This window comes from Scatophagus argus, chromosome 1 (genome assembly GCF_020382885.2).
Source record: "Scatophagus argus isolate fScaArg1 chromosome 1, fScaArg1.pri, whole genome shotgun sequence".
Taxonomy (NCBI): Eukaryota; Metazoa; Chordata; class Actinopteri; family Scatophagidae; genus Scatophagus; species Scatophagus argus.
Window position 1 is genome coordinate 5990273 of NC_058493.1, and position 12450 is coordinate 6002722.

General features: G+C 39.3%; 2 protein-coding genes across 3 annotated transcripts; both read right to left on the bottom strand.

Annotated features, from left to right (window-relative positions):
- Window positions 1-253: 253 nt before the first annotated feature.
- On the bottom strand, window positions 254-5542 carry LOC124051326 (putative C-type lectin domain family 20 member A). 2 transcript variants are annotated; one of them, XM_046378756.1, is made up of 4 exons: window positions 5177-5542; window positions 4668-5016; window positions 3562-3845; window positions 254-1921 (listed from the first exon to the last, which is right to left on the bottom strand). In XM_046378756.1, the coding sequence occupies exons 2-4, from the start codon at window positions 4969-4971 to the stop codon at window positions 1733-1735; spliced, it is 777 nt and encodes a 258-aa protein (XP_046234712.1). In that variant the 5' UTR covers window positions 4972-5016; window positions 5177-5542; the 3' UTR covers window positions 254-1732. The 2 variants fall into 2 exon arrangements, with proteins under 2 accessions (XP_046234712.1, XP_046239337.1); XM_046383381.1 differs by lacking the exon at window positions 5177-5542 and having other exon boundaries at window positions 4668-5022.
- Window positions 5543-6445: 903 nt separating this feature from the next.
- LOC124067323 (lactoylglutathione lyase-like) lies at window positions 6446-11942 on the bottom strand. Its single transcript, XM_046404639.1, has 6 exons — window positions 11771-11942; window positions 9361-9443; window positions 9028-9168; window positions 8789-8856; window positions 7599-7688; window positions 6446-7063 (listed from the first exon to the last, which is right to left on the bottom strand). The coding sequence occupies exons 1-6, from the start codon at window positions 11837-11839 to the stop codon at window positions 6972-6974; spliced, it is 543 nt and encodes a 180-aa protein (XP_046260595.1). The 5' UTR covers window positions 11840-11942; the 3' UTR covers window positions 6446-6971.
- Window positions 11943-12450: the final 508 nt, after the last annotated feature.

Sequence of the window (12450 nt, forward strand, 5' to 3'; positions counted from 1 at the left end):
TTCTGTAATGCTTAAGCTGAAATGTAAGGCACCTGCCTTGTGAAGTCTAACTGGACAGACAGTCTGCGTCTCTTTCTAGTGAAGTGAAGTGAAAAACAATTGGTCACTACAATTTACCAAGTCAACAAAGCCCAGAATACACCAACAACAGAAGAGGATATGACATACTGCCTTCATGAAAAGTCACTGGCCACAGAGTGTAAAGTTGTCAGACTGAAATGTCAGAAATGTCTGTCTGAAATAACAGGTCTGTTGTTGAATACTTTAAGATAAATGACTAAAGGTTTATTCATAGAAATAATGACTCTACTTAAACTTCTTATGTCACATGTGGAAAAAAAATGACAAATTAATAACCCTTTTGCAGATCTCTGCGACATTGTAGGCGATTAAATGTTTGCTTAGTTAAACCATAATAACATGTTCCCACTGTGATTTGATTAAGAGTGCCCTCTAGTGGCAAACTAAATTATACAGGGGGATATTTGAGTACTATCAGCAGGTATTCCTTCTGCCAAAAGAGAAGAGAAGAAAGAAAGAGAAGGTCACATTACATGTTATCTCTGTAGTTTAATAACGTATTAGAGATATATCCCTATGTACAAACAGGAGAAAGAACTTCACACATTGTTTGTTTTACTGAGAACAAGACAAGTGAAACAGTGGAGTCTGTGGGGAAACATTTTCAAGAGTCAATTTACTCTGCAGATCCAAGGTAGTTGATCCAAGGTAGATTATGTAGTTATTTTTGCTATACTATAAATGAGGTAAATATAGGGGCGTATATTAGTACAAACAAAAATTATTATTATTATTATTATTATTATTAATTTATTTTTTCTATGCAAGGTGCATTATTCTCTCATAACAAACTCAGTTAAAGCAAAAGTGAAATATTTAGGCACATGTCATGTCAAAACTTGCATCATATGCCCACAGATGTAATAAAACTATTCAAATGTGTTTTTTTAAAGTGTATGCAGCAACATTAACTTGCAACACTCAACAAGCAGAACCAATTTGAAACACTGTGGAAGTTAATTGGTTATTTTCTCCAAACTGTTGCATTGGCTCTAATCATTTCTCTCGGAATGAACTCCTGTAAATATTCAATCACTTGCATAAATTTGCACCCAAAAGCCAACTACAGACTACAGAGGTGAACACAAAACAATCCTTTTATTGCCAAATATTTGTAATATATATAATCTATATGCATAGTGGATATATGCTATGCACACTGCATGCAAAGTCAGTGAATCGCGATGATGTTCCAAAGGTCTGGTGATGTAAATTCAATATAATGACACTAGTTCTGTTCTAAATATATACAAAGAATACATCAGTTTTTTTAGCATAGATCTCTTTCTTGAAGGTTCTATGACTGCAATGCAAATAACACCAGTCAGAAACCAAATTTAAACTTGACATGAGTCCCAAATTGATTGACATTAAATTGTAGATTTTCCCCAACAAGTCCTCATTCCTAAACAGCAAAATAGGTCATTTTTTCCCATGTCTTATAAAATGACCCATTTGAGTATTCCAGGCTAGAGAGAGCCGGACTTGTTGCAGTTTCATCTACATTAAATATTTCTTACTTTCTTTCGGGAAATGCCACATCATATTTTTTCATGGCTTGGACTCGCTGCTCGTGTTGACTTCATTTTAAAATGAGAGCGCTTCATGATTTAAGACCTCTAAGGTTACCACATCATTTCTGTCCAAGCTTTCACAGATTTATGCTGCAGATGAAGTTTCTCTTCTCGCTGCAGCTCATTATCTTCCAGCTTGTGTTCTTGTGATCCAGAGCACCGCAGTGCTGCTGCTGGGCTGGACAGCGAGGAAGGTAGGAGCTCGTCACTGCTTCACCGCTGACCCACAACCACTCACCAGCCAGGAAACGCAGTCCGACCCACACCTATAAGAAAAAGTAGGCATTGGTGTGGGAATAGAGAGAGCAAGAGGGAGAAAAAAAACTGTGCAACATGCAATCACTGCTTCACACTCATTCACCCACAGTGGGTATACTGAGTACAACTTTAATACTGTAACTTTCACAAGCCTATTTTTTGTTCTATTTTATTCTGCTTGGCTGGTGCTGCTGCATCACATAAAGTTAACTGCTTTGGTTGTCACTTGCCTTTCCCGACGTGCACAGAGTCTCATTTCGCACTCCACATGAGGCATGCTGCAGAATAATATAAAGTTATGACACCAGTAAAGTGCATAGTGTCCAGCCATTTAATTCATTTGACCTTTTGCTGCCTATGTATAGAAGCCGAGAACAGACAAATTTTATTTTATTTTATTTTATTTATATTTCCATAATCTGGATCAATGGGTGATTAAAGCATATTCAGCTGCTTATAATTCTAAATAAATCTCTCACAGCTTTATATTCATGGTGTAGCAAACATTCTCACCAGCCTCTCATCTCAAGTGTCTCGCTCTGGGTGGAAACAAGCACCACATAACAATACTTTTGTTACACCCTTTCCCTTACAGTGATTAGCCATTAATGTAAGTGCTCTCATATGTAATCACTTGGGAAAACACACTAAACACACGTGATTTGCATTAAAGCTCCCAAACCAACCCCACATAGCATTGTGTGTGCTTATGTCATGGTCCACTCCTTTAAATGAAATTGTTTTCCTGAGAAATTGTTAGGTTGTTTTCTCAAGATCAGAGAGTTAAGTCAACCCATTATCACAAGAAAACAAGCTTTGCCATCTCAAGATAACATTTTCGGTTTCAGTACATAGCCAACAAAAAGTATGATGTATTAAGTGGCTGAACACTGTGCACTGTATGGGTATCTTTATATTCTGCTGCATTATGCAGCATAGAGAAGTAGGACTTGATCTGTATTGTGGTGGCTTGTTTGGGACATAGGAATAGTTCAGCATTTTGGGAAATATGCCCTTTGTTGCAGAGAGCTAGATGAGAGAATGGATACCACTGTTATATCTGTATGGTAAATATAATCCCACCACCAGTAGTGGGTTATCTTATTATAAGATGAACAAAATGGAAACAGGTAGCCTGACTTTGTCCAAATGAAACAAAATTAACCTCTTAACCTCACTGAAGTTTAACTAACTACCCTGTTATGTCTTATTTATTGAATCTGTACCAGAGCAAAGTGAAAAAAGATATATTGTAGTTTTAACAGGGGGTTGGGGTTATGTATTGGACTGCTGCTGCATTCACACTAGCTTGTCAAATTAGGAGGAAGAGAAAAAAAATGGAATTCCTCCTTGGAGGTGCGTGCAGATTAATAGAGGAGGGTTATACTGACGGCCTGTTTTGTAGTCACACAACCTGAATAGCTCAATTTTTTGATTTTTGTTGTGTTTTTAGAGGTGGTTCATTACACTGATGTTGGATTTTATCTAAATGTAACTGCCAGTGATGTTGGCTTTGCGGTCATTTTGCTTCGCTTTGCTTCTACAGGTTTTTGGCATTTTATATAGTTCTTTTCATCCAGTGGGAGATATTTGAACTATTATTTCAATAATGACATAACCTGACAAACTCTGCAGAAAAATATCCAACCTCATTTGTGGTTGCTTCCTTTAACTTCTCTCTGTCCAACAGTACGTTATTTTCTTCTGGCAGGCTGGCGAGGTCATACAGATGTGCGGTCCCTCCAGGAGAGGGATCCGCCACCTGCAGCTGTCTACAGTGATGCAATGCTTCTTCCCACGTCTTCATCTCTTGGACCAGAATCAGTCTTTCATCGACACACAAGAAGGGGTGGGGATATCTGCAATCAGCACTTGCCCATGTTAGGTGTGAACGATACTTCAAAACACACCACAAATTTGTGTTTGGTTCACCTGCAAGAAGATGGAGAGACTAAATTAGCTGCTGCATGGACATAACAGTATTTTGATAAACCTCAGAATAATTCAGGAGTCATCCTGCCAGAAGTCTTATAAAATACTAGAATTAATCATTAAAAGTTTGAGTACTTTGACCTGATGCATAGCTCCTCCTTACTACTCCTGGTTTGTTAATCTATGACTCATGCTAATTGTAACTGTAATTTCCCAGTTATGGGACTAATAAAGGATTATCTTATCTTATCTTGAATGGTTGAGTAAAATTTTCAAAGGCCTGACTGATTTGTCTATAGGAGGTATTAAGGGGATCACCAAAGTTATTACAGTTCATCCGGTGGGGAACATGAATGTCAGTCCATCTAATAGTTTAGATATTTCAGTCAAAATCACAGATGTTAACCTTTTGGTGACATTAGAGGAACAGTCAAGGTATCACCAAAGTCATTTGGATTCACTCTCTGGAAACCATGAATGTGTGCACAAAATACTCTGCTCATCTATCAGGTAGATATTTCACTGGTGAGTGAAAACCCTTTCCTGCTGGAGATACTGGAGAGAGTCAGAGGTTCACCAAAGGTAATGAGGACTCATCCTCATGACACCACGGATATCTGCACTTTCATGGCATATATATATATATATATATATGTATGTATACAAATGTACACTAGTTCCTGAGTTATTTCGGTCTTAACCAAGATGGTATATTGAGTGTGTATTGAGTGTGGATTACTTAAAAAATAGCAAGTGTACATGAAACTGGACTTGAGCACAGCACTCAGAAAGTATACTGATTTTCTTTTTGTGTCTGCTCACCAAGATCCCAGGGGATGAATGTGGCAAGTTCATCTTCCTTGGACCATTTCCATCCATAACTCCATCTGTGATACAAACCAATCCAGCCTTCAAACAAGACAACCATGTTTGCCTCCTGTGTGTTTCTGATGGTGACCAAGTCACTATGGTGTGCTCTGCAGTAGTGTTGAGCATCAAACCAGGTTCTCGGATGTGAGATGAGGACAACCTTTGAGAGGTTTAGGCTTGAAGTCGCAGCGTGCAGAGGACCAGGTAGTATGATGGTGATGAGGACGAGGAGAAAACAGAGGATGTCTCTTTCCATGTTTTCTTCCAACAGGCAGGTCACTTTTCAGGTGGATGCATAAATCTACAAAACACGATTTAGTCAACCTTTGTCCAGCAGCCTTTCTGTAATTACTTCTGTGCAGTAAGCGCTTAACTTAAATGTGAATTCAAACCACAACCCTAACACTGTTTGCACCTTTTTTTCAAACAACAGCCAAGCCTGATTCCATGTTAGCACTCACCATAAATGATGACAACAACAAAGGGAGCTCAGGGCAGTCGATTTTTGTTGAAAATCAAAGGGACTTTCCAGATTCAAAGACAGAGCTGATAGAGGGCTGCTTATTATGGGGAACCTTTGATAACTGCTTCCCAACACATCATCCTCCCAGAGCCCTGACGCTCCCACTTTCTACCCAAACTGACCAATCAAAGCAGTGTGTACAAAAAACTTAGGTTCCCAAGAGCCGGAGTCATTCTCCTGGACATCCATCAAACACAAATTAAGTCTAAAATCTTTCAGTCTTTGGTAGTCAAATGGACTCGGGAGACGAGAGACTTCTTGTGTTCACTGTGCTCATCAAGTCAAATCTTCTCATCCTATTTGATTTGCCTGTTACATTTACGTGAATTATACATTTGCATGTCTTTTTACAAGAAATAAAATCCAGACTTACATGCAAAAATGACATTTTTTGAGATAACACATAACACTGATGACCACAGGTCCATGGTTAGTGAATGGTTGTGTTGTTTTTTGCTGAGTTTCAATGACATTCTGAGATTCAAGTAATATTTGTGTTCTTGCTATCAAGAAATGCAACACAGGATTATCAGACAAGGACTGCTGGGATTTTAATCCACAATCTCCTGTTTATAATGTAGATAATTTAAAGAAAAACGATACTTTTCCTCAAACCTGTAGTGCTATTTATCCCTCTAGATTGTTTTGGAGTGAGGTGTGAGTGAGGTGAGATTTGGAGATATTGGCCACAGCTGATGGCAGGATTTTTAAGTTCTGTGATTTTGTGGGGGCAACCTAGAGGTTGGAGAAGTGGCTTGTGATTGGAGGGTCACTGGTTCGATTTCCCCACCGGACGGGCAGGAAAAATTTGGGTGTGGTGGAGTGATTAATGCGAAAAATGCTCCCCCCCTCCATTAGCCGACTGATGTTCCCTTGAGCAAGGCACTTAACCCCCCCAATATGCTCCCCGGGCGCTTGATGCTGCCCACTGCTCCTGTGTGTGTTTCACTGCATGTAATTTGCCGGGTGTTGCATGTGTGTGTTCAACTAAGGATGGGTCAAATGCAGAAGACAAATTCAGTGTGTGTATGTAAAAATATATATACCGTCAATAAAGCTGATTCTTCTTCTTCTTGAAGTTGGTCAAAATGAGAATGAGAACACCTACAGAGTTTTAACTTGCATATAGCGCAAGACAACAGCAATTTGGCCAATAGAACGTGATGTCAACTAAAAGAGAAAAACAATCTCTTCATCAGTTCAGGTTTCTACTTTATAATGATTAATTCTGAAAATGTTTAAAAAAAAACCATGCAGCACATGTTGGCCTTTGTGACTAAACTGCAGAAAACAATCAAATCACTTTATAACTGTTTGCTATAATCTTACTCGAGATAAACTGCTGCCACTCTTGCCCTTGATTACATTGCCTCTCAAAACTAAAAGAAATCACAAATCCGTTCCAATTGCATGGTGGTTTTCACATTTATTACACAGTAATACCGCTTTGTTTTTTTTTTTGAAGACATGTACAAACTAATGATGGTAGACAAACTCAACAGAAACACAAATTGGTTTGTATACGTAGCAATTACTAAAACTATTTGCTCATCAGCTGTCCAATATTAGTTCAGCCCACTGGAGAGCCCATAAGTATCCCGCTCCATTTATCCCCGGCTTTCCGGCACATGTTGCTCAATTCCTTGCTAAACCCCAACGTTGTGCTCTCCCAGTGAAGCGACAGCAGGTCTGGTCTGTATGCACTGCAGCAGGTAGCGTGTTGTCAGACTCTTTTAGGAGGTAATCGACACCATGTTGTTAGGACTCAGGATCTCAATCCAATAACCATCAGGGTCCTGAATGAAGGCCAAGCCTTGCATTTTACCTGAGAAGAAAATAAGACTGTTAATACTTTGAGGAACATAAACAGGAAAAAAACTTTACTTTACTTTACTAACGAGATGAAAATACACTGAAGAGAAATAAATTTCAAATGTAGATTCGAGGATGCTTTAAAGGATACAAAGCATGTGCTTTTGCTGCTGTAGGAGTCTGTATATGAAAAGAAACAACGATAATATACAGTATATATTATATCACAGTACATGATTATCTTTTGTCATTTACTTGACTGTATGCAGGAGCAAATATTAATGATCAGCTGTTAGTTTTTAGTTTGCCAAAGTCTGTATTCAGCATATGTGTTGCTTAAAATGTTCTGTTTTTAGGGGGTATCGACTTTTGAAAAGTGTGGAGAACTTGAATCAAGGGTTTAGTTTATTTCAATGAATCGTTACAGTCTCAATTTCAATTTCCATTATTTTCCATTATAAGTCAACTAAAAAGGCAAAAAAGAAAGAAAGAATTTTTCTATTTAACCCGTCTTTGCGCCTCTTATTCACAAATACATCACATCTTACCATCATTCGGCTTCTTGACAAACGTGACACCTTGCTCTTCAAACAATTTGCAGGCCGCATAGACATCAGGAACTGCAATTCCAATGTGTCCTGTCAAATGGCAGGTAGTCAGAGACTGTTGAATATAAATCCACACTACATGTACACACACATGCATACACATATGTTCAGATAGTAACAGACAGTGTATCTAAAAGTAGGTTCATGGCAGTTAAAAGCAAAACTATGTATTGAGTATGTATTGATATAAATGATATATGAATTGGTCATGTGGATGTGAAATTATACAAAAATGTTATTGTTAAATTAAGTCTGTTCAATGATATTAGTAAGAGTACTTCTATTTCAAATCCAGCCAATCATGTCTGTAGGGCTGGGAGGGGGTTGATTCTCAGCAACATCTTAATTCTCTGCGGTCGAACTAAATTTTCCCAAAGATGGCTTCCGTTACTTTACTTTACTGTTCCTGACACTCTGATGTATGTTCAAGTATGCATTTTTCCAATAAGTTGCTTTTAATAGTTATTTGATGCTATAAGAAGGGGGTTAATCATCATGATTGACAGGTGAGTGTCAGGCAGATTTATGGGAGGGACCCTGAGACTTCAGCTTCGCCGCCTGATCACCACTACGCAGAACTCTGGCTCGAAATGACATCACCAGGGCCGGATGGCAGCGCTCGTACTCGGGATATTTTGGCTTCACTTTTGTACAGTGAGAGGAAGAGGAGGCATGCTGTCCACCTTTATAAATGTCAATGGTCACATACTACAAGCGCTGAACAAGTTAGGCTACTTTTGATGAGGATGTCCAAGTGTAAATTTAGAAAATGAACAGAAATTCTTCTGTTTATTTTAATTATGGTACATAACTAATATGCTATGTTTTTAAAGTAGGAAGTAGTGGCACAGTAAGATAAAATAATGTATAAAAATCTAAAATTTTGTGCATCATGATAAACTGACAATCGCTTCATAATCACACTGAATCCCTCCAAGTCGGAATCAAACCATGAGGCATATTGAGATTCCCTCCCCTACAGGTACTGTATGGCCTCAGACAGAACACCTTTTCACCACGGGACAATGGTCTCCAAGCCTTCAACTTGTACACAGCATTTTATATGACACTTGAAAATTGAATTTGAATGGTCTGTGCCGTTCATTTATAAAACGAGGAAGCAATCTTACCAAAGCCACGTGGATCTGAGTTTCCGTTGTGATAAGACTGGCTCTCATCAGACTCTGAGCCCCAGTTACTGAGAGACAGAAGAGGAAAGCAACAAGTATGAGGAGAAGGCACACAGGACACTTTTCAGAGAGATTACACATAATCATATTATCCGGTTGTCATTTCTCCAGTTCATAACTGTAGTAAAGTCATTTTATGTCTCAGCAGACCAAACTAAATCCAGAACATGGACTCTTACTGTGTCAGCTCAATGGTGGCTCTTCTGGAAAAGGTCCAGGATGTCCTATCCTTCACATCTGTAGGAATCTCCTTTTTGTCCTCGTAGCCCAAGAAGAAGAGAGAGAAACGCATGGAGGGGAAGTCAAACTTTTGCAGGAGCCTGTAAAATTTTGCACACCAGAGACAAAAATCCAGTTTATGTATAGGAAACGCTCTCAAGAGCACACACACACACAGTCAAAAACAGCACCAAAGATGTTTTCAATTCATTGTGTCACGTTTGTGATTTGTAGCAAATGGACGTAAAGACTTATTTAGAGATCTTTGAACTGAAGCCCACGTTAATACTCACGTCATGCCAAGGATTCTGGTGTAGAAATCCAAGGATTTTACTGGATCTTTAACCCGCAGCATAGTCTGCTGCATCATGAAATCCTAAGATGCAGAAAGATAACAGAGATTTCTATACATGTGACACTTCGAATCAAGTTATTGGAGACACCATTAAGCAGGAGACTACAAAGACTACAGGATGGTGGTTTGTCACTATTTTGTAATGCAAATTTGTCTTTTCAATGAAAAGAAACAATTTCATTCATGTCATTTCATACAAAGTGTGTTGGAAAGACTGCTGGTGAATTTGTGGATGAGCCACAGACCCAGGAGGTTACTAAGACAATCACCTAGAAATCCATCAACATATACACAAAAAATAAAAAATCAATTACAAAAGTTTGCATTGTTAGTGATTTAGCCACCGTCCTCAAACACCTACTGTTTTTTTTTGTATGCTAATTGTCTGATCACACGCATAACTATTGTATGTGCATTTGAAATGTGCAAACCGCTGCTACCTGAAGAAAAATAACAAAAAAACTTATATTATATACTCTTATATTTGAGAGGAAAGGTAAAATGGAAAGTTGTAGAAGTTTCAGATACACATGAAGCAGTGTATTGGTCTTGTGTTAGAAAGCGCAGACAAGCCTTCGCAACACATTTGTTTGCAGAGTGGAAGATCTCGGTTTGGCTCTGTTGGCTGCTTCTGCATTCCAGCAGAGGAAAATTTGTGTGTTGGCACTCAATCGTGAAAAGGGATTTTAGCCAAAGTCCACCTCTGTGCAGCCACTTGCACTGAACTCAACAATCACCACATCCTTCAGTTAATATTACCACACCGAACAGCTACGATCTGCTTACTTCATTGTTTGCTATGCGAAAACAAAACATTTTCCACACCATTCTCATGTGTGATGATGTCCTAAATTTGCTACTACTGCTGGGATCGCATCACCAAGTGAGTCGAGAGCACTACGTGAACACAGGTAGCATCAGGTTTTACAAAGGATTGCTGTAGTCATCTTGTACGCCCGCACATGGGTCTGATATATGGTGAAACGGTCTCATGAAATGTGTTAAAAGTATTGTCAGAAAAGATCTAATTTTCATAGGTTTTATCTCTCTGTATGTTGGTGAAACTGTTTCACCACAGGAGAAGCTAAACCTCCACTGTGTGTATGTGTGTGTGTGTGTTTCTCAGCCGGGTGTTATCTCTGTGGCTACCAACCGTTCCCCTTTCCTGTGCCCTTGGTCCAACTGTCAAGTTTTCACATTGTGAAAATGTATCACATATCACATCCACAGAAAGCGCTCAAACACACACTGTTGCAACAAATCCCTCTTCTGCAGTACTCTCAATGTTCCAGTCATAGTTTTCCCTGTTTGTAGCTAAATTCAGTAGTGAAGGGATGACATAAAAGCCATGCATTTAATCATATCATCTATGATTATGTGGAAAATTCAGCAAAAAAACTGAAAAGCAGTTTGCACTGCAAGAGAGGCTTGAGTACTATAAAATCTCTTGATTGCTCAGGTCAAATTACGACAGATGTGAACTTTGATCTGAAAATCTGCCATAAACTCGAAAGTCTTTGGCATGGACTTCAAAGGAAGCGAACAACAGGCAAAGCAAACAAACACTCACAGTTAGGCTACTGTCACAAGTGAGCTTATGGAGTACAGGGAGCCTGAAGCCAATATGGCAAGTGTGGTAATACTAACATGTCCTTCAGTATCGGATGTTTGTATTGTATAACCATGCTGTATAGTGTAAATACTGTGTTTATAATGAAGGAATACAAGCAGCACAGCAGGAGGGAAAGTGACTGGCCTGCAGTGAGGGACAGGATGGTGTCACACAGTGAGGTTAAAAAAAAGGTGCGAGGAGACCTGACTTTGTTATCCGGCTGGACAAGTTAGCTCCAGCGGCTCCTGTCTGCACCACTGCCCGCGTTAACACATGGAGCGCTTCCAGCCCAGCCTGCTTTTCGCCACAGCATGTGAACTCTGATTTGACCGCGCCTAAATACCAACTTGACAGGACGGACACTTCTTGCATTACAAACAGATTTGTCCAACGCCTTACTTTGAGACTACTTTGCTTCTCCGCCAAGTTTGGAGCAAGTTTTTATCCACACGAAAAAGTTCGGCTCCGGGTCAGCTAGCTTGTATCAGCCTGAAATAGAAGCACCACACGTCTGATATCTGAGATGTCGCTGCACCGCTTGTCACAAGCATCAGTAATCATGTTTAGTAACACAACCGAATCACTTTTCCCGGGTGACCAATGCACATTTAGTGAAAAAACGTGTTCCGATAATGGACGCAGAGCTGGTTAAAAAGTCGTTAGCCTGCTGGGTTGGCCGGAGTTGCCAGCGTCTGGAAGCAGTTTAGCTTTACTTCAAGAAGAACAATCATCTTACCTTAGTAATCGGGTCTCCATCTTTGCAGGCTGCCGCCACTGCCTCATCTGACAGACCTTTGTCGCTCATTTTTTTGCGAAGAGACGGTACAAAGCTGGACCGTGGCTTGGCCGGCCGGACTGACAGGGAGTGGGACTCAGCTGAAGGAATTTTAACAGGAACTTCCGGTACTGTTTCAAAGTAAAGCACATTGACGTCAATAAGTGGAATGTTGCAGGAGTACAGGAAAGCAATGGTCCGGCACTGCGACGTCAAAATCCACTGAAAGACCTTAGGCCCTTTTATAATTAAGACTGATGAGATATAGATAAGATTTGATATTGCATATTTAATGGCCTATGAAAGAAATTCATGGCTATTAATTCCTTATACTTCATTAAGCTGTAATGATGCATTTGTAAAAATAGATCAAAGGTGGATAAATATACTATAAGGAACATTGCATGAATGATCATACTAACCAACAGCAACATAAATATAGAGGGGTTTATTCAGTCTGCCAACATGACAAAGTTTAGCTCTTAGTGGTACAATTACTTGTATTGTGGTGACTGGTTGAAAAGTCTTTCATAAAGTTGGAACATATTCAGTATCATGAAGATGTACTGTTAAATGCTGTGAAAGGGTCAGTGTCGTATAAAATCATTTAATCTATGACTGTAAAAACATACAGTGACAGG